Below are 24,965 nucleotides of genomic sequence, written 5' to 3' on the forward strand. Positions count from 1 at the left end.
TCACAAGCGGGTGGTGGTGAAGACATCCATATTGTTTCGCCGCAATAGCTCGGCATTTATAGAGTCCGCTTGTCATCAGACAAAATTAGTAAATTTCTAATTAGATGGAATACTGTCACACAAAAATGGCCTCTAGATAAGTGGGATTCTTCATATATGATTAAAAATTCTCAGTGCGTGAAAGGTCCGACAATGAAGCTCGCATACGGCAACACGAGCCGCAAGGTTTCTATGTGAAAACTTCAAATGGATCGATTTACTGCCTATAGCTATCATCCAGGTATTCTTCTCCAGCCTGCGAAGTTATCAGAGGAATTCGATCAGAGTAAGTAACATAGAGACCTACACTATCCATACTTTTAGGATCGGCAGTGTCACAAATCATTCTGTTAGTTTCCAGTTGCATCCACCACTATCGGTGATAGCTACATGCTATGTCGAGATAACTTGTTACAGACGCATATAAATGAAGGGGTGAGGTTTGAAAACTCTTGAATTTGATTCAATTCGTTAGAAATTGGATAGGCCTAAAGAATGAACAATAAGACTCAAGTTCTTTTCGCCCAAAAGATGACCACAAAGATTTAGCAATCGACCCAATGATAGATCAGACATTGCAGGAAAGGCTACTCTGAACAGCTAATCCCTCTCGAGCAAAAAAATCCATGATTTCCCCCCATAATTTCTTTCCCAATTCGTCTCCTTGCTCACTGCGAACAAGCTCTGACTCGAGCTTTACCTGCATTTCACTCAAGTATCGTCCATGTGTTTTCCGAGGTCCTGATACCGCCGCATCGACTAAGCATCTAGCACCATCTAAAGCCGACCTGCCAACCAAGATCAATATCGCGCACGGATGAGACGTTCTGATCTGGAGAGAAGAATCTCACGAGCGGCTTCTAATCCGAGATCGGCATTTGCGCCTGTAACCAAAACGGCACTCTTTGAAAGATTGACGAGTTTGAGTTTAGGAATATTAGTAAACTAGGCTCTAAGAAAATCCATAATGGCAATAGAGAATGATGGTTTGATGATTTGTTGGCTGGCACCGATTTTAGGAGATGGGGATTTTAGGCTGGAACACGTTGATCATGAAGTGGGTTAGGGGCACAGCTGCATGTTGTAATATCTGATCACCAACCGAACATCCTGTGCCCCTCAATATAAACAACTCTATTCACTTTGATCATATCATGTAATCCCAAAAAGCGTTCAATCGAAAACATCTTGGTCCATCATGACTAAGGTTCGGTGCCCATTCAGACTTGACAGGTTGAATGAGTGACGGTGAGAGGTCAGCCTATCATAAAGGTCTTTCCGACCATGAGTTATGTCAGTATTGTGCTTACATTGGTGCCATAATAGTGATTTGCTTAATGTAGATAATCATTCGCAGATGTTACGAGCTCAGAGGTGTGGTGCTGTAAAACTCACTTGAATTTAAGGTTGGTTCTGGTTAATTAGAAGGCTTGAACCTCACGAACATGTTTTGTTCCCCTATGCACAACAGAAATATGGACAGAGGTTGAATTAAATATCATATATCACCCTTTGTTTCAAAGGGAGTTGTCACAATTGTTTCTATTTCATTTCACACTTCAACTCCAGGCGACTTTAGACTTCCTGGTATGAAATTTCGATTGCACTTGCAATTTCACTACCAGACTCCGGAAATTCTCGTTTGAACATCATGAGAAAACTTGTCTAAAAGGGATGGGCTCAGTGAATGCTTAATCAAAATACCATCTGATATACTCTGCGGCTCATCTTATCATCTATCATAATCCTATTTATCATATCCTTATCCAATGCAAACCGATTTTCCTCCTCTATTTCTCGCCCCGCATATCCACTATAGTTCTATCTCAGTCCATCTAATCCCTCCCGCTAGCAATCAACTGTTCCATAATATCCGCAAACCTGGCTGGTACACTACCTCTCTCCTGCTTCGCCTCTCCAACCGCCAAAAGCACCTTCTTAATACCCACACCTACACTATCACTTTCCGTGTATTGTTTTAGTTGATTCAAGGACTCTTGCAAATCGCCTTCATTGTCGAACGCTTTAACTTCCCGCAAGATAGTTGCTAGTTCGCTGAAAGTATTGACGTTAGGGACTGCGAGTTCACGGTTGAAAATGGGTTGGAGATCAAGTTGTTTGAGGACACTGCGTTGAGATGTGGTACCTATAATCAAGAGACGACGTTGCTAGAAAGTTGTCAGTATTATGGTATGGATAGAAAGGTAGAGGACTTACATTTGGTGGTTGCTTGGTGAGCAGAACCATAAGGGCTTGTAGTACTGCGTTTGAAAATCGGGGACCAATAGGAACCCATTCGATAATACGCTCAATATTATCTATGACAACAATATTTTGAGGAGATTTGTATGCATCCATAAAGACTTTGTTGAGATATTGAATTTTTTGTGCATCACCAAATCCCACCATATTCTCGGCGGAAACAAGCTTGATGAAGGGAAATTCTGAACTCTTGGCAATGGCTGCTGCGAGGGCAGTCTTTCCAGAACCAGGGGGTCCATGAAGAAGCACTGAGAGGAGAGATGTTGTTTGTGACTGTCTTACGAGATCTATGAATAGACGACCATCTTTGAGAATGGTATCAATGTGCCTACTGAAAGGCAAGATACCTGCTGCCATGGCGCCTTCAAGTTCTTCTTCAGACACACCGAACGCGGCTTTGACTTCTTCAAGAGCATGCATGAAATCGCTTCTGTTGACCTTCATATTTTCGATATCATCGCTAACACCTGCTACGGTGCCAACTTTGACGTGTCGATTGAAAGCAAATGATGAAGCTGACTTGACTAGACCACCAATTTCAGCTCCCGAGAAATTCTTGGTGAGATGAGCGAGTTCAGCAACATCGACATCTGTATCCATGACATCATTCTTTAACATCTTGGAAGTGTGAATCTTCAGAATTTGTGCTCTGCCGGCTTCATCTGGGAGTGAAATTTCCATGTGAACTTCTAGACGTCCAGGTCTAAGAAGAGCGTCATCAATCATATCCATACGATTGGTCATTCCAATAAGGAGAATGTTATTGAGCTGGTCAACACCATCGAGCTTAGACAACAGTTGATTGACTACACTGTCGCCAACACCAGTTCCGCCGCCTGCTCCACTTCCTCTTTGTTTGCAAACAGCATCCAATTCGTCGAAAATGATAATATGAAGGCCACTCTCGTCTCCCTTTTCCTTGTACTCCTTTTCGGCATCGGCAAAAAGCTTTCGGATATTTTCTTCGGATTGACCAACGTATTTATTAAGTACTTCGGGACCGTTTATAACCTTTGGCTCTCTTGAATTCAACATCTTTCCAATTTGACGAGCAATGAGTGTCTTTCCAGTACCCGGAGGACCAAAGAGAAGAATACCTTTCACGTGCTGGATGCCCAATTTCTCGATTAAACCAGGGGGGAAAATACGAGAAGCGAAAGCTCTTCGGAAAATAGCACTGAACTCTGTATCTAGACCACCAATACCCATATTTTCGAATTTGAAATCCGGTGCAATGATGGAATTGGCGGCCGGCCGCTTACTCGATCCCTTCAACTTAATGGGCGATTTCGAATCCTTATAGAATGTGATAGGCGTCGTTCTAACTAGAATACCCCGAGCTTGTGGAGCGCTGACAGTGGGAGACGGTTCGGCATTTTTCTCCATACTCAGATCGGACAATTGAACAGTTTTAACAAGAAATGACAAAGGGACATTCTTGTGATCCATTAGCAGCCTTTGACCAGGAGCAAAGACTTGGTTCTCGAACCACTTGATGAATACACTAGCCAATTCATCTTGGTCGTAAGGTACGTCTGTAAATTTCTTCGCTGACGCAAATCCGACCTCGACGTCCAGAGCACCAAGGTAAGCTTGTGGGCCTTGGTAAAAAGGATCGTATGTTTCAGCGTTTATTCTATCCAGCATTCCGACATTGCACCACGTTCTTTGTGGATCCGATAAACTTATGCATCCTGGAGGGAAGCCATCCAATGGCCTTGCAGTCACAACAAACATGCCATTCAATATGAGATATATATCTGATCCGTCCTGGTTGGGTGGAAAGTCCATAGGAGATACAGCGGATCTTGTAATAATGTTAGCACAAGCAGTGCATTGCATTTTAACTACAGATACTCACAAATTGCCAAAAATGTATTGATTCGCCTTTGTTTTATCTTCGACTTTGGCGATACTAAGCTGCGCTCTTCGGGGAGACATTGGGCCTCTGCCACCAACAGGTTGTCTCATGGGCATAGCTTGTCTTGGAGAGGTCATAGGAGACTTTTCTTGACGTCCTGCATAACCATTTCCATCATAACCACCCATGGCAGTGTCTTCCCGGGGAGGTGCTGGTGCTCTGCCATAACCTGCAGGCGGTTGGTCTCTTGATGATCTTGGCCCCGAGCCAAATAGGTTATTACGGAGATTCATAATTTCGTTGGCAAATTCGTGTGTAAGGAAGGATGATTGTTTATTGAGACTCGATAATACGAGAGGCTTTGTAAGATTCAAAGAAAGCGTGGAGATGAAACTCGTTTTAAGTTCTTATGTACACGAGGCAAAACAGTGTCGGTAGTCGTAGTCGTAGCCTGCTGCGGAGTGGTTGATCTTCAGGGGATTTCGCGAGGCACCAGCCTTATGATATCGAAAATCAAACTGTCCTTTCAACAATGACTCAAAGTTCAAAGAGAACAGATATAATTTTGTAAGTGAATAAAGTATCACTAAGATCCTCTATCTCCTTGAAATTCTGAGTAAACTATGAAAATATGAAGTTTCCAAAGTGGACAGTGCCATTCATGTTGCGACTGCTGTCTCTTGCAGGTTTGACATCAGCAAGCGGCGACCGAGCACAGCTAATGATTGGATTGGCCTTGTCTTCTCCAACCCCAGAATCCTTATCGCAACCTCTCAGCCTTGATCTAGATTTCTTTGTCCAAAGCGGGGATCAACAACTTCGTTTACCAATCATGCCTCTGTAAGTTTCGCTATTTTAATTATTTAAGATCAGATAACTGACTTTTACTAGTCATTTGTTGGGCAAAAAGTCGTGGAATGTCTACAACAAAGATAATATCGAGAAAGTCCGGCGTGATGAAGCTATTGCAAAGGCCAAGGAGGAGGCGGAGGAGCAACAGATGCAAGAGTTAGATGCGGAACGTCGCATGCAAATACTACGAGGAGAAATACCTACACCTCTGTCAATAGAAGACAAACCAGAAGAGCAAAATGACCCGCATGAGAGACGCTCGCATGGCTCCGGCGAAGAACGCAAGCGGAGACCTAGGAAACGAAATGGGGAAAACGAAACTGACTTCGAGATGCGCGTTGCAGCTCAAGATTCACAGTCTACAAAGAATGAACGTCAAATTGTTTTACGAAAACCTACAGATGCGCCATTAGTTGATCACGCGGGACATATTGATTTATTTCCCCAAGAACGTCCACAGAAACTCCGAGTAGAGAAGAATGCAGAGGTGGAGCACGAAAAGGAGAAGAAGAAGAAAGAATACGAAGATCAATATACAATGCGATTTTCGAATGCGGCAGGTTTCAAACAAGCTCTCGATAATCCATGGTATTCGAAAGCAACGGCAGAGGTGAAATCTATTGATGAAGATAACCCGGGCAAGGACGCATGGGGTAATGAAGATCCAAGACGAAAAGAAAGAGATGCAGCGAGGATTATTTCAAACGATCCATTGGCTGCCATGAGACAGGGTGCTGCTCAAGTACGACAGGTAAAGAAGGAAAGAGAACAGTGGATGAAAGAGAAAGAGAGAGAAGTCAAGGAACTGGAGGCAGAGGAGCGAAGAAACAAAAGAAAACGAAGACATACTGATGATATAGACGACGACGACCTGGAAGGGTTTAGTTTGGACGGACCTGAAAAGAGGTCACGAAGCTCCCATCATAGAACTGATCCGGAGCACGAGAAGGAACGAGAACGTAGGCATCGACATCGCCGGAGGTCAGAAAGGGATGAAAGTGATCGACATCGACACAGACATCGTCATCATCATCATCGTCATCATCATCATCATAGAGATGAGTAGATCTATTACTTTAACATTACAATTTATAGCTTTAATTTGAGATACCCTTAATACTCAATCTTAACCTCAAACATGTCCCCCTTGACAAGTTCTCCCAAATCACCAGCTTCCATCTCCTCCAGTGCCTTCTTAACCTCCTTGTACGTTCCCTCTGAGAGACCTTCCTTCCGACTACTGTAAATATCCAGCCCCTGCGGTGTAAATAAACTCGGCGCAAACCAAGTAACAACCCACCTCTCTTTCTCGCCCTTCTGTGGCCCCTCCGTGATCTCTCTCTCCCCCCAACCCAAAACCTCCCAATGACTACTCGCAATCTTCAACCAACCCTTTCCTCTCCAATTCCAAGCCCCATCTCCATCTGGTGTATCGATGCCTTGTATACTTTTCGGCTGCGGCATCCATGTTTTAGAGGTGGGTGTAGAGGTCACTTCGTCGTCAAGAAGAGGCGCTGCATGAGGAGAGGTAGGTGGTATGATTTTATAGGTTATGCGAACGTTTTTCGCCTTCTTCCACATGGGAAGTGTGGAATGCGTGACAGACCAGGTGTGTTGAAGCCATTCAAGAGGTGGAGTGGTGAAGGTGGGTGAGGGGTGGTTGTATTTGAGGGGAGAGCGGATGATTATTTTGGATGTGTCAGTCATGTCTGCGACAAATTAGACTATAAAGGAGAAATTTCTGCAATGTGTGAAAGTGACATGTACTCTCAATTTCGGACTCTTCGTACGAAATGAGGTTCTCGTTTTGTAAGGCGCGATGTAGCTAAGCCGTGACGATCAATTGAAACAAAGCGCCACAGAAGTATTGTAATTTTGGCACAATCTCGCTCATCGTACACTCCCTACCGGTATACTGTGCCTAATCTCTAGATCTCAGTATATTTACTGTACACAGAAACAGCAGATAGTCTATAATCCATATTGAGATGCAGTGAATTTCTTCATCAAACCAAAGTGAATGTAAGAAAGTAATCGAGAACCCTGGGAGCTTATCAAGTGAATCAGAGCTTGGCGAAGCTCCTGTGGATCCAATCGCAACCACCCTCTGCAAGGCTATGTGCCTAGCCTCACCAAAGTAAACAAAAACCCATCAAAACGCCCCTCGCCGTCGCACCTCAAAAATTCTGTCAAAACCCCCGGGGTATTTTTTTCGAGATCGCGCAATCTTCACCTTTTCAAATCCGCAATAAAATTTATACATTTCCCAAAAAGCCCCGGGTTTGACTTTCCCCTCAGACGTGCAACAAAACTTTCGAGAAGTTAAAGGTTACGAGGCTGACCTACCAACTCAACATCCGCAACTTCATTTCCAGCAACAACAATAACGACTGCGTTATAAATCATGGATGATATCGAACTCGAAGATGATTCTGCCGCTATGGCAGCCATGATGGGCTTCTCTGGTTTCGGAAATCAAGACTCTCGTTCTAAGAAACGTAAATTCAATGCTGCGACAGATGCATTTGTCGAAGGCGCAGAGTTAGAAAAGATTGATCGGGGAGGGAAGAAGGGACAGGGAAGTGGTGGGAATCAAATTCCGTTGGGAAAGATGAGAGTTATGGGAGAGAAAGTCGAGGAGAAGAGGAATGATGAAGAGATTGATTTGGGGGATGATGAAGATGCAGAGGATGAGGGACCAAGATATTTGGATACTAGTGCGCCGCCTCCGATATTTGATGGGATCGAGGGAGGGGAAATTGCCTTAGGTCAGGATGGTATATCAGATGATCCGGTGGCAGTGGAGGAAAAGCGCAAAGCACAGGAGCAGATTGATGCAATTCTAGCTGCTGCACCTGAATCTGCCGAGAAGAATGCGTCGCAACCAGTTTCGGGACACCCACATGGGCTTCCGGAAAGACCAGTGCATAGTGATATTGGATTTACAGGAAACAGTGGGAATAGGAGGGGAGGAAAGGGTGGAGGGAGTGATGCAGGAAGCATGGCAAGTTCAAGGCCGAGTGGACGGGGTGCATTTAACAAGACATGGTATGAGGGATACTACGATCGAAGTTTCAACGAGAATCCATGGGCAAAATTGGAGGAAAGGATGGGACTGGAGGCTAAGGGTACTTGGGTATGAATGTAGAAGGGACATGGAGATACTTATAGAGGACATATACAGACCGTTCTTGCAAGATCACTTCTGATTTTGGGGAGACAATGCCTGGGAGACTGAAAGGCAGTACAAATTGCGGCGCAAATCTCGTTGTAGCATGAGAATAGGCATCTGATGCCCAAGGGGAGAAGTGGGGAGAGAAGCAAACATAAATAGATATGTGAAATAGTATTGGACTTCGGCTGCCTTGCTTCACGTACAACAAATAAGATTGCATTTTGTACAACGGGGTAACATTCAAGAACATCTCCTGAAATTTGATAGCAATATTCGATTAATTCCTAGACATCGGAAGGGTATATCTTAGTAGAGATCTAGAATACAATGAGTTTACAGCTAATCAGCGAAACCCTCAAACTCAACATCAGCATCATCCTCGATCTTTCTCTTTTTCACCTGCTCAATCAAATCCTGTAATTCTTTCTCCTTTGCTTGCTCTTCTTTCTTTTCTTCGTCTGTCATCTTTTCCAGTCTTTCGATCTCTCTCTTTCTCTTCTTCTTTTCTCGCTTCAACTCTTTGAGATCTTGTTTCTCGTGTTTCTGACTCCAAGCTTCCCTTTGCTTCCTCTTTGCGATTTGCTCTTCAGTTGGTACATATGGCCCGGCATTCTTCGCTTCCTCCATCGCCACTCTTCTTGCTTTCTCTCTGATCTTATCTTTATATGCATACTCAGACATATCTAATTTGATGCCCAAGGTTTTGTCACCTTCCCACTTCTTTAGTTCAGGCATTTTTGGTAACCTTACAAGTGCCCAAGCATTGCCCAGGTCAGTCCAGTCAAGATCTGCGACTCTGAATATACTACTTGCTTGATGTTTTGAATACGCCTGAACCCAACTGACAAACGCACGTTGTCCTTTATCATAGAGAGCACGATCTGCGAGAACTTCTTTGCGCATCTTTGAAATGAGAATTTTAGCAGCCTCATCAGTCGTGCTGATTTCAGGCCGTTTGAGGGGTGTAATTGGAGTTTTACGAATCTCAAGAAATGGGATATAATCTTCCTCGCGTCCTGGTTGTAGAAAAATGACACTCAATCCTTTCCGCCCAGCTCGGCCCGCTCTTCCGCATCTGTGAAGAAACACTTTCGGGTCTGACGGTGGATCGATTTGTACTACCAAGTCGACCTGAGGTATGTCAAGACCTCTTGCGGCAACATCTGTAGTGAGAAGTATCGTCGGGGTGACTGCTGCAACATATTTGGAGAAATTTCTTTGCCTTACGTTGGGTGGGTGCTTGCCATGTAAGGAGACTAGACCAAATTGTTTAGGCAATACTGCCTCAAGTAAAGGTTGGAAGTAATCGACGGCGGCGCAAGTCGAAAGATAGATGATAGATTTCTGAGGAGTTGGTTCAAGCTGTGATAGTAAAGATAGCAACGCAGGAAACTTGTGGGTTGGTGGAGTCAGTAAGTAAGACATTTGAAGACTCGCAGGGGTCATTTTATCACCCCCTCCAGCCCCTTTAACCTTCACAGCGATTTTCACTGGATTCCTCAGACCGACCCTGACTATTTCCCCTACTGCTTCACTGACACTGGCACTGAAAAGACCTGTCCTCCTCTGCTTCGGCAGACGACCGAGAATCTTCTGTAAATCATCCTTGAAACCCAGATCCAATAACCTATCTGCCTCGTCCATCACCAAAACCTCAAAGGAAGATTGTGGGCAATGAACATGCGGAGATGAAAGTAGTTCTAGTAATCTACCAGGTGTTGAGATGAGAAGATTGGGACTATTCCTAAGAAATCTGCTGAGGTCTTGCGCCGGAGTAGTTGTACCCCCAAGTAAAAGTTGTGGGATTACTCTTAAGGTAGACGAAGGCTTCCGTTTCTCGCCTTCCTCCAATGGTTGCAGTGCTTCCGCAGATGGCTCGTGAAATTTGAGTAGGGATGTGAGGACCGAATGAATTTGGGTCGCGAGCTCTCGAGTTGGGGAGACAATTATAGCTCCCACATGGTGTTTCTTAAGAGGTTCCTCCAATCGCAATAGCTTTTCCACAACGGGTATTAAAAAGGACAAAGTTTTCCCACTACCTGTGACAGCCTTGAAGTTATTAGTACGAGGTCTGCATGATGATATACTAGACCTACCTCAACAACGACATCTTTGTTCCCCATAAACAAGGGAATGGTAGATGCTTGTACTGGTGTCATTTTTTCAAACCCCATTGACGAGATGGCATCTAACACCCATTCCGCCAATGAAGGCGTGAGCGCATCCCAAGCTCTTGGATCTTTCCTTTTCTCACTCTCAATTGCCATGGTTATGTTGTAATGGTTTGAAGCTTGTTGGTTTTTTCTACGTTTTTAGTTTTCCGTCGATGGAATTTTCTTATCTTATCGGGATCAACATTTTTTTCCGGGTCCGACTACCTAGTTAACGAGCGGGACCCTTGTCGGGAATGCACCTCTCCCTCCATTCAAGGTTCAAACACTTTCTGTTCTACGTCAGAAGGATGAATGCAAGAAATAATACTTTACAATTTATCCATTGGTAAAGTAAACACACTTTGACATTGACGGGAAAATAGAGACAACGAGAGGATTATTGAAGAAGGTAAGAACATTCCATTCTACATAAGTAGATTCGTTTTCTTCTCCCGTTATGCAGCATCAATTTCACATGTAAAAGTGTTCGTGGTCGCGTGCTTAGTCATGCTTTTCAGGAATACAGAGTATTAATCTTCTACACAGTTCTTCTGTGCCGCGTCCGGGTCGTCTTATCAGTCCGTGTCTCATTTGATTCAATCTCCGTTGACACTTTAAAAAAGAAACCGCCATATAACTCATGTGCCACGTCTTCACGGGGCGCAAAAAGTCATCATATCTTTCTTCAACAATGCAGCTCAGTCTGCACTTCTCGTGCCTTCTCACACAATAAATTCATTTGATACTATTCCCACAACGACATAAAACGCTCTTCACGGAAGGACAAACATCTAATCTCTACCATCTCGTTATTGCGAACATTTGCCTTTAGTCGACGGACACTCGCTGGTGTCATTCCAGTGCCTTGTTTGCCAGAATTTGCAATGTCGAGATCATATTCAGATATTCCGGCTACTCCGCGTGTCATATCTCCTTCTCCAACCCCGTCAGAACTATCTCAAAATGGAGAGTATTTTGGACCTATGACCAGATCTGCGAGGAAGAAGCTGTCAGCGCAGACGCTCCCAATAGATGAAGGGATAGATGAGGGTGAAACAGACCCCGAGGACTCAGCTATTGAGTTGGACAGGTCTAGGACAAGGAGCCGAAGTCCTCTAAAACCTCGAAAAGTAGCAACTTCCACAGCCAAGAATACGAAAAAGTCTTCCAAGCCTACAGATAATGTCCGTCCTGAAGAAACAAATGGTACAAATGGAAAAGCGTCAAATGGGCATCTATCCCCCACCAGCGCAAGATCTGGCTGGAGCTGGAGAGACTTCAGCAGAAGCCCTAGTCCTTTGGGACTTATACCTATCCACAGACAATGGAGGTCGTTTGTACATCGCCACGAAATACCAAGAAAGGTGTTGCATGTTTCCATAGGATTCTTCACGATTTGGCTTTACATATCTGGTGTCCAAACAAATGCTATTACACCTTACCTAATGGGTGCCCTGATACCCATAGCAACTGTGGATTATGTCCGACATAATTACCCGGCTTTCAACGGTTTATATGTGCGGTTACTTGGAGCGTTTATGCGGGAAACCGAGTACGATGGATGGAATGGTGTCATCTGGTATTTACTTGGCGCGTGGATCGTTCTTGGATTCTTTCCGAAAGATGTTGGTGTAATGGGAATACTTCTTTTGAGCTGGTGTGATACAGCGGCGAGTACTTTTGGACGGGCCTACGGAAGATATACTCCTCGGTTGAGACGCGGTAAATCCCTTGCTGGATCTCTCGCCGCATTCGCCGTTGGCGTGGTCACCGCAGCCGTATTTTGGGGTTGGTTGGCACCAAGAACCGGCCCCTTTCCCGATGATCTGGACTGGCCCTTTATGTTCTCGGGAGACCTGATCCTTCCTGCGGGAATCCGGGATCTTGTTGGTTTGAATGAGGCTCAAAGCGTCATTTCTGGGGGTTTGGCTTTAGGTATAATGAGTGTTTGGACGGGTTTCACGGCGGCAGCTAGTGAGGTGGTAGACATATTTGGGTGGGATGACAACTTGACCATCCCGGTACTCAGTGGGATTGGGATGTGGGGATTTTTAAAGATATTTGGGTAGGAGGATAAAGGACAATATAATCATAGGTATAGGAGGCGTTCCGGGTAGCTCAACATAGCGAGCGTTCTAGAGATGAGATGGGGCGATAACGCAGGCATCTTCTAATGTGCATATATGGGTTCACTTCACACCGAGTTTATGTCATGTAAGGAGGGAGTACAAAATAGATGTATTAGTAGGACAATCCGAAAATTCTAAACACCAAGCATAAGCATGCAGCGAAAGATGGGTGGCTAATTTGATGAAAATTCCGAAATTGAAGCATGTGAGGGCAATCTACGTATACCACCTCAAAGAATTGGTCGATATCATTCGCTGACAGGATAAATGAATACAGCCCTGCCAGTTCAACCGTTCTCACGTTCGTACATTGCTGCCGCACCGTTTGATTGTAGCTCAACACTAAAATGCACATGGAACATGATATATCTGCAGGCTAGGACCCAGCTTCGGAACAACAAAATGTAATCTATTTGGTAACACATAAAACCACTTTGATGGCCTCATGAATAATATACCACTATCAATCCAGTGGTCCTCGGATTAGTTGCAAACATACAGCTTGCCAGGTTGTACTAATGGAAGTGGTTTCTTAGTAACAGAAATCAATGTCTTTGATACTTTTTGCCGTCATGACGTGCAAGAGTGTTGTTCACAATGCCAGGAAAGGAATCGAGATCTCTGGGACCAAAAGCAATCCTGTGATCATTTGTCCTGCATGTATCGGTGGTTTCTCAAGAACCGAAAAGTAGGTGAAAGATATCACAATGATTGGTTTCCTTAGATGTCTAATCCCTTCAGGAATCTTCAATATCGGTGTCATTTCTATTCGCCTGCTTGCTCATTCCCGTCCCAATCCGACAAGGGGGGCGTGCTGGGAGGGCATTAAACGGTAGAATCTTCGAATTGACAACGCATACAGATGGGAACAAACGAAAGTAAGTCATACTCTCTGTAAGGAGGAGATTTTCGAAAAGCTAATTGTCCAATTATCCAATTGTACAATTCTCTTGCTAGAAAATTTCAAGATTTCCTAATTGGAAACAACATACTCAGGTAGCTATGAGACTATCAAATGAGTTGTACCACCTGTACCTACCTAGATACTGAGCAATACTGACTACTCAAAGATGTCACTTAACAATTGTATCATGTTAGGATCTTCTCTCCGGCCCTAAAGCCTAATATTCCTGCAATGAAGCCCAAATGAAAATCCATTGACCATTGAACGTTCAGAAATCTTTCCGCCATGATTATCTTACTTTGCCTTACCAATACCTTGATACCTTACTTACTAACAATGCTCATGTGGAAAACCCTAGGCAAATCCTACATGGTATATTCATCCAATGCTGCTTTTATGTCGGGAACCTCAATTCACTTGATTAATCCTTTTATTCTAGCGTGAGCGCGCTTGCTCGTTTGTTCGTCGGTTTTCATGCCTTACTAAATCCTTTTACGGCATAGTTCGTTTCCTTGAAAATTATAGAGAATGAATTTGTCCACCATCACCACCACTACTACCACCAACCCTTCCATTCCTTCCTCTTTCCCACCCTTTCCCACCAATCCAATCCCCTCGGCATATGCAATGGCAACATGGCCTATCTCTGATCAATAACATTTTCTACTCTTGAACCAATCCACATCAACTGCGTAAGCCAGAATCTTCAAGGGTCACCCCATCGAGAGATACTACTGCATGTCTGGAGGGGCTTGGGTTAAACGTGAGAGGATGGAAAGGGTGGATTGGAGGAGGCTGATGATAATGGACTAGTAAGGAAAGGGGCAAGAGAGCAAAAGATCAGCCTATCTCTTCCTTCTTGACGCGGGGTCATTGATAAGTAGGTGAGGAAGTTCGGGGTCAAGACAATTTTCCTATTCCCCTCCTCAATGCTAGTCCTCTCTAGGTGATTTGGGCCAACTGGCCGCGTATAAAAGGAAGCTTGAGACCCTTCTCGAAAGAATCTCTTTCTTCTTCCTTTTAATCCATTTTCAAATCCAATCTCAACTCTACACCGCTTCATACAAACAACTTTACCTTGTCTAACAAACAAGACGTCTCATACTCATTGACTCTTACGTTTTTGTCCGTGCTTGACCATTGTATCATATCACCGTCAAGATATTACAATTGCATCTTTCCTATTGCTCGCATTGCATAGCAATCCATATCGAACAAAAATCATTCGTCTGAAGTTTGTTGTCGTTTACAAAATTTTAACTTCACTCTAATTATACGCTATTACATCATGGCCTACCAAGCAAGCTACTACCAAACCACTTCCCTCCCCATTCCCGTTCCTACAAAATCTCAACAAGTTTCCTATTACACTCCACAAAATACAACTTATGGTGTCTCGCCACCAGAAGCTCCAGAATCTGTCACTACAGGTTCAGGCATGACGCCTGCATATGGACATTCGACTTACTCTGCTACCTCCAGTAGTTATGCTGGGAGTGCAAGTGGTGAATATGATAGCACCGCTTCCGCCAATGGTGTCGATTTGCAAGAATATATGCAAGATCGATTTTCTGGCGCATTTGATCCTCTTCCTTTAGATCGCACTCTAGCAGTTCAAGCACAAACGTGAGAATTGAGTCCTGAACAATTTCCTTCGATTTTCACCCACTGACATTTCCATCAGATCTGGTTTGTTGAACGCAAAACATAGAGAAATCATGGATTTGCAAGCATTGGCACAACAACGTCTTGCAAAAACTAGAGCGAGATTGCAAGAAGGGTATCAAGATGCCAAGGAGGTGAAGGCGAATTTAGAGTGGACTCAACATCGAATGGGGTGAGTCAATTTTTCTCTTGTTATTCCACTAAATCTCAAATCTAACAACATTCCAGAGCCATGAAAACCAAAGTCTCAAAACGACACCCCAAAGAATACGCACAAGCTCGCGAGCGTTACCCATCTCCGGAGTACTAAAAGCAGATTTCTTTAAATTGCTTATTTCCTACTTCTATCCATCGCTTACGAAAAAAGTCCCCTTTTTCTTTTCCTTGATACCGTTCATGTTAGCCGCAACCCATGAATTAATATCTGCGCTGCTTTTATTTTCACACAAAGCGGAACTCCAGAGCATTTTCTAACGAAGTAACGACGATTATGATTGGGTGGAGCGCTTGTTCCCAGTGCGGGGATGGAGCAGCGCCGGTTGAACATGCTCTTTAGTGCTTGCAGCTGGTAAGAGACGCCAGGGCTGCAGTAGTTCCCGTTTATGCATGGTTCTGCGGGCCCCTGGGAACCAGGTTCTGCAGCTGTGGAGCTGTATGTGGTGTGGTTGGAATGAGATGGTGTGAGACTGAGACTGTGGGATTCGGGTGGAGAGTTTGTTTGTAGAATGATTGGACTGTATTTTTCATGGCGTGTGAGGTTGGTTTGAGTACAGGCGTGAGGGGTGGGTGGGATTTTGTAAGGCAAAATGAAATGCCATGGGTTTATCAAGTGATTTTGGGTGGCTACTGGAGTTAGAACTGGACTGGAGATGAATATGGAGTTGGTAAATACAAGGACTCTTCAAATATGTGCAGATGCTTGTATGTGAGTGGTTGATGTGTGTAAATTGTGACCTGAATAGGTATAGACGATGGGCTGAGAGGGGTAGATATGGGTCCCTTTTGCCTCTGAGACATATCATGCGTCTTCCTCCCGCCTGACACCCCACTTGCCCATCTGCATGCCCTTCTACGGACTAGGGGACGAGAATCGACCCTAATTCAGATGTCCTTATTGCGCTAATGACATAATCAGGTCTCCTGCTAACCTCTCCAGTTCTTGACTGGGAACTGGTTGTCGAGCCCTCCCATCCTCCTATCCCTAGTACTTCCTCCGTAATGCAAGGCTAACAAGGCCGTTCTTTCCCTATGCCATATACCAGCTTTTCAAGCGCAAAACGCAGGCAGTCTGTAGGTGCCATGTAAACAGCCCACACACCCGCTCATCTCATACAGATTACCCCAAGCATATCGTCACCATCCGCGTTGGAATACTCTTTCAAACCACATTCCCAAGGTCAGCGCCAATAGCAAGACTTTTTTATGACAGACTCTCTTTTCCTCCAACACCTCCATTAACTCCCCCATTCGCATCCCCATTACCACCACCCCTCTCCTCTCCCCCAAATAACCCTCGTCTCCCTCCCCTCCAAACCCTCTCCAGCACCGCTCTCCCAGGCAACAACCTCTCGAAAACAACCACCAACTCCCCCTCTCCCTCTACAACAACCACTAACACATAGCGCACCTCAAAATTCGAAAATACCTCGTTGATGTAGATATCTTGAATCTTTTGACTCGGGATGAATCTCGTTTTCGTAGTACTCAGGTATGTTTTCGGTGAGCTTGAGATTTGGAGACCGAGATGGCGGAGGATGAGTAGGGACTCGGAAGTGTGAGGGCGGAGGGTGAGGAAGAGGAGGAGAGCGAGGGAAATAGGGACGAGGAGTAGAGGTGAGAGGAGAGTGGTGAGAGCTTGGAGGCGGAGGAGGATGGACGGGGGGATGGTGAGGGAGGAGAGGATACTCGGGGGTGGGAGAAGTGTCAGATAGTAGGTATATAGAAGGAGAAGAATCCCGAGGGCAAGAACCACTCGGATAATGTGCGTGAGGATTAGGAGAATGCGGAGGGGGAGGGCCAGAGGTGGACGGGTGCTGACGGTGTATTCGATTGTTGTTGGGGATGGGCGGCGGATATAGAGTGTTGGGGGACAGGTGAGCATGATTAATGCATCAACCGATCTTTCGAGAATAGCTGAGAGGGCTTGGAGAGTAGAAGATTGAGAGTTGCTCAATGCATGTTGTGTGTTGTGATGGGAAATTGGGTTAGGAAGACGAGGCTTATCGATAAGGATATTTATTTTTCGGATCCAGACAAGGCTGAAAGTCAAAGATTGGATCTTGCGAAATTGGAGATGTAGAATTAATGGATTGGTATGATTTAAATTTTCATTAGTAGCAAAGAGTATCATGTATCAATGCCAATTTCCCTTTCTCATTGTCTATTTTTTACGAATGCATACGTGGCAGATCTGCAAGCCATTCCGGTTCCCGTGAGCTTCTCCGAATTCGCCAGATCAAAAGTTTACCTACCTAGTAGGTACTTTGATACCAACGATGATTCCCCATCAACAGAGTCAGAAATATAGATCAGCTCTCCACACTCGAAATGAATCAAATTGACCGCAATTAATCCCATTCCCCCTAAAATCTGCCGCTCACTCCCCAGTATCAATTTCCAAGTCAATTTGCACCCCATTACCCACCCCATAATCCTCCAGCGTCAATTTATCCTTGAACGGCCGCTCTCCCTGTCTCTTCAACATAATTTCATGCGGTTGTCTGCCAATCCTGGCCGCTACTTGCGCTTTAAAAAGTCTGATTGGATCGCTCGCCAGGCACGGAATGGCAGCTTTCGTTCCCAACCGATCATTAACATGAACAATGATCATGGGTTCATTCGATGGCGCCGCTGAAGCAGTGACAGGTGTAGATATCGAAGCTGCAGGTGTTCTAACAGGAGCAGACATAGAATCTGTAGTTTGATTTTTAGTTTTGGAGGAAGATGAGGCAGAAGAAGCTTTGAATTTCGAAAATGCAGATGCGCCGAATTTGCTGGCTATGTCGAGTGTATCTTCCTCCTCTGGTTGCTCAGCATCTTTTGATTTCTCTTCATCTTTCTTTTGCGCTTTAGTAGTAGAAGAAGAACCAAACTTTCCAGCTATATCTAAATCATCATCTGCAGCAGCTTTTGGAGGCGAAGGTCTTCTTCGTTCTGGTTCGCGCTCACTTTCGCGCTCTCGTTCTCGAATAGGTGATCTCTTTCTTTCTCTTCTAGGCGATCGCGATCGTTTTCGGTAAGTTTTATCGGTATCGCGTTCAGGAGATCGGGAGCGAGCTCGCTTTTTAAGTTTGAGACCTGCCATGGTGTTTATGAGATTATGAAGAGGAAGCTCTTGCGGCTGGCTTGCGATATTCTGGTATCCGTTCGGCTAATTCTCGGTCCATATTTCATTACCACCAATCTGTAATGTGATATCAGGAAAAAAGCATATAGCATCACATCTTGTTTGGATTCTGTTTGACACTTTGAGATTTAGATTTTGATTACAACAATATCATAACCATTACACTTTAAAGCTTATCTTATTTCTATACAGAGTAGTAGTATGGTGGTATTTGTCTCTTGCGTAGATACCTGTAGACAAATGGTGAAAATAAGACTGTTTTCTTGTACCAGATGGAAAATTGATTGCAGTGATTATTTTGAACAAAGCTTTTATTGAAAGTGCTGACTATTTTGTCAATGCAAAATATGTGTTATGCAAAAGCATCTAAGCCTAAAGACAATACCCTGACACTGCCGTCCCTACGCCAATTTATAAACAAGCAACCCTATACGCCCAGACTCATGATATCCGAAGCATTATGATACAGAACTGAAAGAAGAGTTAGGTCCAATCAATCAATCCTTGCTCTTCTTCTTCTTCTTTTTCTCAGACTTTTCACCATCGTCTTCTGACTTTCTCTTCTTGCTGCCGTTGACTTCTGGTGTACCATTTACGGCGCTCTTTTTCGCTTCCTTCTCAGCCTTTGCAGCCTTTTTAGCTTCCTTTGCGGCTTTCTTGGCGGCCTTTTCAGCTTTCTTTGCAGCCTTCTCGGCCTTCTTAGCTTCCTTGTCTCCCTTGGGTTTCTTCTCAGAAGCATCACTGTCGTCGGAAGAATCAGAACCAGATTCCTCAGCGACTTCTTCGATGAGTCTAAAATAGTTAGCTTTGAACGTAATGTGTGAGCAAGAAGCATTTTAACTTACTGCTTGTTCTTCTTCTCTCTAATAGGAACTGCGGCAGCTGGTTCATCTCCAGCAAGCCCATCTGCATCTGCGTTGTACTTGCGGGCTTCCTTGACTTCCCATTTACCAGGAGCTGAGGTGGTCTTGCCATTTGGTCCAACAGCAACACCTCGAGGAAGGAGGGGCTTTCCTTCAAGTCCTCGAAGGTGACGCTCAATCTTGGCACGTGAAGTGACACCCAGTGCAGATCTCTCCTCATCGTCAACATCGTCACCCTTGCCTTCACCTTGTGCACTCCAGTCTGATAAAGCATCAACGCGGAGACCAATGGCTGCCTTGGCTGCCAACATACGGGCGATCTTTCCCTTGTTCTTGCCGGTAGCTTGACCAACCAATGAAGCATGATAGATAAGACCGTACTTTGGTGTGTCATGTTTCGTTTTGAGAGCTCTGAATAGAGCCTTCTCAGCACCAAGAATTTGGATGGTACTGGCAGGGCTCTTTGCAAGATTCATGAGAGATCCAGCGTGGGCGATCAATCGAGCACCAACCAAATCACCAACCAACTCAGTCAAGTTGGGGGCAATTGCTTGCATACGAGCAGACAAGTAGCTTGACAATTGTTGGCGGTATTCAGTGAAGCCAACAACTTGCTCAGCCAAAAGCTTGATGTTATCCAAATCTTCTTGAGTGATTTCAGTACCCATACTAACTTCAGCAGCAGCTTTAATGGCAGTTTCGATCTCTTCTGGGAGAATATCTGCAAGGTCGGTACTGGAAGTGTTGACGCGCATACCGACCTTCAAGATGACTCTAGCATAGGCCAAGTTGTCGTTAACAATCTTGCCCATTTCTGGGAAATGCCATCCGTACCATTCCTTGACTCTCATAGCGTACGTGTTTAGCTCCTTGTCCAGGTCGTCCAATAACGAAATAGCTTGTACAATCATAGTATCAACCTTATCGGGAGAGAACTTCAGCTTGTGGCGCGACAAAGAATGCGACAGACCGAGTGACATGGTAGAGATATGTTCGGGAAGGAGACCTGGGATCAAAGAGGGGAGGTGATCGCGGATTCCACGGAAAATGTCATTTGTTTTCGAGTCGGAAATTGGTGTCAGAGTCAAACCTGGAAGTTTGTTGATAGCTTGACCCAATTTAGGATCGGCGACTGCCAAAGATGCCTTCTTCTCATCTTTCAAGGTATCGAGCAGTGATGCAAGCATAGGTGAAACCTTTCCCTCGACCAACGAAGCAACCTCCTCCAAAGCTGTCGCGGCACTGTCGAACTTTTGGAACTGCTTGAGCTTCAATCTGATATGTGTAATTGGACATGTTAGAAGTCTGTATCTCAATTGAAAATGTGCGATGTTGGATCAATTGCACTCACAATCCATTGATACCCTCTGCGGTCTCAATTTCTGAAGCAACATCGTCCTTCTTCAAAAGCTTTTTGTCAGCCTTGAATAAGACCAATCCAGCCGCCGTCTCCGTAAGAATAAATAAAGGCGCCATTGTGAAGAAATAATCCAAGTCTCTTCGTGGTGATGTTGTTCAATGGGCGTCCAAAATTCTGAAGCTTGAGGTTTTTCGCAAGGAATAATTTTTTGTTCAAGCAAAAAATAGTGGCAGACGCTAATGAGAATCTCGAGCCAAACAGGGATGCCCACAGTGGCTTAGTGGTCGGGTCAGGTGACAAACAACCAACCTCATTGAACCCACTCGCAATCCATGCAAGTAGCTCTTGCGAAGGCAACTCAACTGGTCCAGACAAACTTCAAGCAACGACAATAGATCGTGTTCGCAGACAACGAAACAAAATGGAAGGTCTATTTTTCAATGTTCAGAATGGGTAAGATTTCAAAATCACGACTAACACCATCAATAACTAATACTTTCGTAGCTATATCGAGGGTATCGTCAGAGGTTATCGCAACGGACTCTTGACTGGCCAGAACTATAATAATTTGATTCAATGCGAGACTATCGATGGTAATTAATTTTCTCATGTACACCAAATACATTAAGTAACGAGGGGCTAGATCTTAAGCTTCAACTTGGGCCAGCGTATGGCGATTTCCTAGCATCACTTCCACCTAATCCTTCAACATCTACCCTCGCTGCCAAAACGACCGACAAACTCATCTCCGAATTTCGATACCTTCGAGCAAACGCGGTTGGTTCACTTGCAAAGTTCATGGACTACCTGACGTATGGATACATGATCGACAATGTAGCCCTTCTGATTACTGGTACTCTTCATGAAAGGGATACCCGAGAACTACTTGAACGATGCCATCCTCTTGGTTGGTTCGAAACAATGCCCGTCTTGTGTGTGGCTACAAACATAGAAGAGTTATACAACAGTGTCTTGATTGAAACTCCATTAGCGCCCTACTTTAAGGGGAGTCTAAGCCACCAAGATTTGGATGAGCTCAACATTGAGATTGTCCGCAATACGTTGTATAAAAACTACCTAGAGGACTTCTACAACTTTGTCAATACCGACCCAGAAATGGCCAACACTCCGACAGCTGAAGTTATGTCTGAAATGCTTGAATTCGAAGCCGATAGAAGAGCTATCAACATTACCCTCAACTCTTTCGGCACAGAGCTATCAAAGAAAGATCGCCAAAAGCTATACCCAAGCTTTGGGCGCCTTTCTCCATCAGGAACGATTCTACTTTCAAGAGCAGAGGATATAGAAGGTGTTAGACTTGCTGTTGAGGGGGTTAGTGATTACAAGGGCTATTTCGATGCCACTGGAATGGGACAAAGCACCACAGGGGCGGGAAACATGAGTGGGGGAGCTGGTGGTAATGAAAAAAGTTTAGAAGATCTGTTTTACCAAAAGGAGATGGAAATTTCCAAGGGTGCATTCACAAGACAATTCACTTTTGCTATTGTCTATGCATGGGTCAAATTGAGAGAACAGGTATGTGTATTCTTCGTACACTGCTAACGGAAGGACACTGACATTCACAGGAAATCCGCAACATCACCTGGATCGCTGAGTGTATAGCGCAAAACCAAAAAGAACGAATCGGCAACTACATCAGTGTATTTTAGTATGGCGATAAATATGTTACTAATAGTCTTTTCTTCAAACCTGACAGTTGGCTGTTGGGTCTTTGTACTGGTCTAGTTGGCGAGCTGGCGTAGGGAGATTACGGATACTGATTTCAAAATTGCAAGACAAATTTTTATACCTTTCAGGATGTATCCTTTAGGCGTGGTGAATACATTTTGATATTATTTACAGACTGATCTCCCCTTTCCATGTACCCTCTGTCAAGCCCAAGGTTGCGATCAAATTTTCCCATCTATCACTTCCCCGCTCCTTTTTCCTTAAATAATTTAGCAGCTTCTGCCTCCTGTGGACCAACAAACGTAAATTTCTCTTGTTAACTTTATCCTTACTTCCCCGCTTCGATTCCAGTTGATTCGCCAAGACCCTGATTTTTGTAGTCAAAATCGCAATCTGAACCTCAGAACTGCCGGTGTCAGGACCAGCTCTCGGTGTCTTCTCTGGCAGATCGGCGCCTTCTATAGCATCGCGCGTGGGTGCCCTGGGCCTCAACACTCCATCCGTCTGGTGGCGTCCGAATGTATTTATGCACCTTACAATATTCGCTCTGGTCTTATCCTTCGAACTTGCGTTTTCTAAGCTTACAATACGTGCCAATGCTGCGGCCGCATTCGCATGAGCCTCCTCGTGCTGTTTCTTTGCCTGCTCCTCAGCATGAATATCTGCTAGATCCCGGTTCTCGGCCAAGAGGGGCTCTGTAAGGTAGTATGAATGTTGAATGGCACCTTGAAGTTCAGTTGGGGTCAAGAAGTGATTCAAAAGAACATTGTCGACATTTTTTGTTTTCGCGCCCTCTCCAGAACCTTTAGTTGTAGTTGCATCGAGTTTGAGCGTGGATCCTCCAACGTTATCAAGAGATTCTAGGAATGGTGTCGACACACCCCGTACCGGATCCCCCAATGATGATTCCCGCTCCTTCTTTAACACGGCCTGCCTTTCCAAATTCGACTGCTTTCTCTGTCTAGATTGTGCTAATGCATAAGGATCTTTATGCGCTCTTCGCTGGGCAAATGTAGCCGCATTGGCTGCGGATGTGGTTGAGAAAGAGCATGTTGACGAACTTGAGATCGGGCGAAAACATACTATTGTTACAATTAGATAAATTGATTCATGGATTGGTCGATGTTTTGATCTTACAAGGAGTTGCACTCAATCGCGAAATAATGGATATTCGAGGAGGCATTGTGAATGTATTTAATCGAATCAACTCATTCATTCCATCAGCCCAGTACTTTGCTCCCCTCAAAGTCCCATCTGGATAAATTTCTAAGCTAACCCCAATACGACTAGTGGAGATCATGTTTTGAAGCCTCGTATCTATGGCAACAATTACAAGGGTCAATTAACAATCTTGATTAGGGTTTCGCATACTTTTATCTCGCACTATCGCAAAATTATTCTTCGTCCTCAGCAAATCGACAACTTTCGACAACCATCTTCCAAAGGTTTGACCAAATTCGACAACCACATCAAATCGCAAAGATGGCACCTTCTCAACTCCCCGCGATTTTCAATCCTACCTCCCAGGATATTGAGCAGCTTTTGGCAGCTCAATGCCATTTGGGAGCCAAGAACTTGCAAGTTCACATGGAGCCATACCTCTGGAAGACTCGCCCAGATGGAATCAATGTTATCAACATTGGCAAGACCTGGTATGTTTGAACAGAGCAAAATTAGAATGCGCCAGTCAAGAAAACTTGGATCTAACAAACATATTTTTACAGGGAGAAGATCGTCCTTGCTGCCCGTATCATCGCAGCCATCGACAACCCAGCTGATATCTGTGTTATCTCTGCTCGTCCTTACGGTCAACGTGCCGTCTTGAAGTTCGCCGCCCACACCGGTGCCGTTGCCATCGCTGGTCGTTTCACCCCTGGTAACTTCACCAATTACATCACCAGATCCTTCAAGGAACCCCGCCTCATCATTGTTACCGACCCACGTACCGATGCTCAAGCTATCAAGGAGGCTTCCTACGTTAACATCCCAGTTATCGCCCTTTGCGATACCGATTCCCCAACCGAGTTCGTCGATGTAGCTATCCCAACCAACAACAAGGGCCGTCACTCCATTGGTTTGGTTTGGTGGATGTTGGCCCGTGAGGTCCTCCGTCTCCGTGGTTCCATCGCTTCCCGTGAGGCTGAGTGGGACACCATGGTTGATTTGTACTTCTACCGTGACCCAGAAGCTGAGGAGAACAAGGAGGCCATTGAGGAGGCCAAGGCTCCAGGTGCTGATGAGGTATGTCACATTCACGATCGATCTCGAAAGATCTATTACTAACTCAATCTCATAGGTCGGTGCCGCCGCTGTTGACCAAGGATTCGCAGGTGCTGGTGACTGGGAGGTCTCTGGTGCTACTGCTGGTGCATTCACTGCTGCTAGCAACACTGCTGCCGCTGGTGGAGCTTCATGGGATGCTGCTGAGCCATCTGACTGGGCTGCTGCACCAGCTGCCGCTGGACAAGAGTGGGCTGCTTCCGGTACCGAGCAATGGTAAATGTCACACTACCCAACAAAAAATAATTAAGATGTTTCCGCAATGAACTGTATTCCTTGGGGGTAAAATTTGAAAGCACTTATGAGGGAAAGATACTCGATTACCGTTCATGTGTCATGGTTTGAGAGGGAAAGCCCTGTGCGTTCAAAAGGAGTGGACTTGATCGT

General features: G+C 44.8%; 13 protein-coding genes across 13 annotated transcripts; 6 read left to right on the top strand and 7 right to left on the bottom strand.

Annotated features, from left to right (window-relative positions):
• Positions 1–1,874: 1,874 nt before the first annotated feature.
• Bfra_008893 (putative vesicular-fusion protein sec18 protein) lies at positions 1,875–4,455 on the bottom strand (the record flags this gene model as incomplete). The annotated part of the gene is made up of 3 exons (XM_037339249.1): positions 1,875–2,207; positions 2,257–4,108; positions 4,163–4,455. 3 exons carry the CDS (start codon positions 4,453–4,455, stop codon positions 1,875–1,877), a joined length of 2,478 nt encoding a protein of 825 aa, XP_037190815.1.
• Positions 4,456–4,793: 338 nt separating this feature from the next.
• Positions 4,794–6,080, top strand: Bfra_008894 (putative homocitrate synthase protein; the record flags this gene model as incomplete). The annotated part of the gene is made up of 2 exons (XM_037339250.1): positions 4,794–5,002; positions 5,054–6,080. 2 exons carry the CDS (start codon positions 4,794–4,796, stop codon positions 6,078–6,080), a joined length of 1,236 nt encoding a protein of 411 aa, XP_037190816.1.
• A 47-nt stretch (positions 6,081–6,127) lies between these two features.
• Positions 6,128–6,721, bottom strand: Bfra_008895 (uncharacterized protein; the record flags this gene model as incomplete). The annotated part of the gene is made up of 1 exon (XM_037339251.1): positions 6,128–6,721. One exon carries the CDS (start codon positions 6,719–6,721, stop codon positions 6,128–6,130), a length of 594 nt encoding a protein of 197 aa, XP_037190817.1.
• A 697-nt stretch (positions 6,722–7,418) lies between these two features.
• On the top strand, positions 7,419–8,156 carry Bfra_008896 (uncharacterized protein; the record flags this gene model as incomplete). The annotated part of the gene is made up of 1 exon (XM_037339252.1): positions 7,419–8,156. One exon carries the CDS (start codon positions 7,419–7,421, stop codon positions 8,154–8,156), a length of 738 nt encoding a protein of 245 aa, XP_037190818.1.
• Positions 8,157–8,528: 372 nt separating this feature from the next.
• Positions 8,529–10,456, bottom strand: Bfra_008897 (putative atp-dependent rrna helicase spb4 protein; the record flags this gene model as incomplete). The annotated part of the gene is made up of 2 exons (XM_037339253.1): positions 8,529–10,238; positions 10,286–10,456. The coding sequence occupies 2 exons, from the start codon at positions 10,454–10,456 to the stop codon at positions 8,529–8,531; spliced, it is 1,881 nt and encodes a 626-aa protein (XP_037190819.1).
• Positions 10,457–11,226: 770 nt separating this feature from the next.
• Positions 11,227–12,411, top strand: Bfra_008898 (putative phosphatidate cytidylyltransferase family protein; the record flags this gene model as incomplete). The annotated part of the gene is made up of 1 exon (XM_037339254.1): positions 11,227–12,411. One exon carries the CDS (start codon positions 11,227–11,229, stop codon positions 12,409–12,411), a length of 1,185 nt encoding a protein of 394 aa, XP_037190820.1.
• Positions 12,412–14,663: 2,252 nt separating this feature from the next.
• On the top strand, positions 14,664–15,350 carry Bfra_008899 (putative biogenesis of lysosome-related organelles complex 1 subunit kxd1 protein; the record flags this gene model as incomplete). The annotated part of the gene is made up of 3 exons (XM_037339255.1): positions 14,664–15,001; positions 15,060–15,212; positions 15,269–15,350. The coding sequence occupies 3 exons, from the start codon at positions 14,664–14,666 to the stop codon at positions 15,348–15,350; spliced, it is 573 nt and encodes a 190-aa protein (XP_037190821.1).
• A 1,110-nt stretch (positions 15,351–16,460) lies between these two features.
• Positions 16,461–17,141, bottom strand: Bfra_008900 (putative phosphatidylinositol n-acetylglucosaminyltransferase protein; the record flags this gene model as incomplete). Its single annotated transcript, XM_037339256.1, has 1 exon — positions 16,461–17,141. The coding sequence occupies one exon, from the start codon at positions 17,139–17,141 to the stop codon at positions 16,461–16,463; it is 681 nt and encodes a 226-aa protein (XP_037190822.1).
• Positions 17,142–17,636: 495 nt separating this feature from the next.
• On the bottom strand, positions 17,637–18,344 carry Bfra_008901 (putative ubiquitin-like protein; the record flags this gene model as incomplete). The annotated part of the gene is made up of 1 exon (XM_037339257.1): positions 17,637–18,344. The coding sequence occupies one exon, from the start codon at positions 18,342–18,344 to the stop codon at positions 17,637–17,639; it is 708 nt and encodes a 235-aa protein (XP_037190823.1).
• A 539-nt stretch (positions 18,345–18,883) lies between these two features.
• On the bottom strand, positions 18,884–20,773 carry Bfra_008902 (putative nucleolar protein nop58 protein; the record flags this gene model as incomplete). The annotated part of the gene is made up of 3 exons (XM_037339258.1): positions 20,601–20,773; positions 19,232–20,524; positions 18,884–19,178 (listed from the first exon to the last, which is right to left on the bottom strand). Exons 1-3 carry the CDS (start codon positions 20,723–20,725, stop codon positions 18,884–18,886), a joined length of 1,713 nt encoding a protein of 570 aa, XP_037190824.1. The 5' UTR covers positions 20,726–20,773.
• A 257-nt stretch (positions 20,774–21,030) lies between these two features.
• Bfra_008903sa (putative vacuolar atp synthase subunit d protein) lies at positions 21,031–22,279 on the top strand (the record flags this gene model as incomplete). The annotated part of the gene is made up of 4 exons (XM_037339259.1): positions 21,031–21,062; positions 21,114–21,202; positions 21,253–22,145; positions 22,196–22,279. 4 exons carry the CDS (start codon positions 21,031–21,033, stop codon positions 22,277–22,279), a joined length of 1,098 nt encoding a protein of 365 aa, XP_037190825.1.
• Positions 22,280–22,466: 187 nt separating this feature from the next.
• On the bottom strand, positions 22,467–23,481 carry Bfra_008904 (putative ribosomal protein s15 protein; the record flags this gene model as incomplete). Its single annotated transcript, XM_037339260.1, has 2 exons — positions 22,467–23,380; positions 23,436–23,481. 2 exons carry the CDS (start codon positions 23,479–23,481, stop codon positions 22,467–22,469), a joined length of 960 nt encoding a protein of 319 aa, XP_037190826.1.
• A 299-nt stretch (positions 23,482–23,780) lies between these two features.
• Bfra_008905sa (putative 40s ribosomal protein s0 protein) lies at positions 23,781–24,798 on the top strand (the record flags this gene model as incomplete). Its single annotated transcript, XM_037339261.1, has 3 exons — positions 23,781–23,950; positions 24,023–24,539; positions 24,595–24,798. The coding sequence occupies 3 exons, from the start codon at positions 23,781–23,783 to the stop codon at positions 24,796–24,798; spliced, it is 891 nt and encodes a 296-aa protein (XP_037190827.1).
• Positions 24,799–24,965: the final 167 nt, after the last annotated feature.

This window comes from Botrytis fragariae (assembly GCF_013461495.1).
Source record: "Botrytis fragariae strain BVB16 chromosome Unknown tig00000101, whole genome shotgun sequence".
NCBI classification, from domain to species: domain Eukaryota; kingdom Fungi; phylum Ascomycota; class Leotiomycetes; order Helotiales; family Sclerotiniaceae; genus Botrytis; species Botrytis fragariae.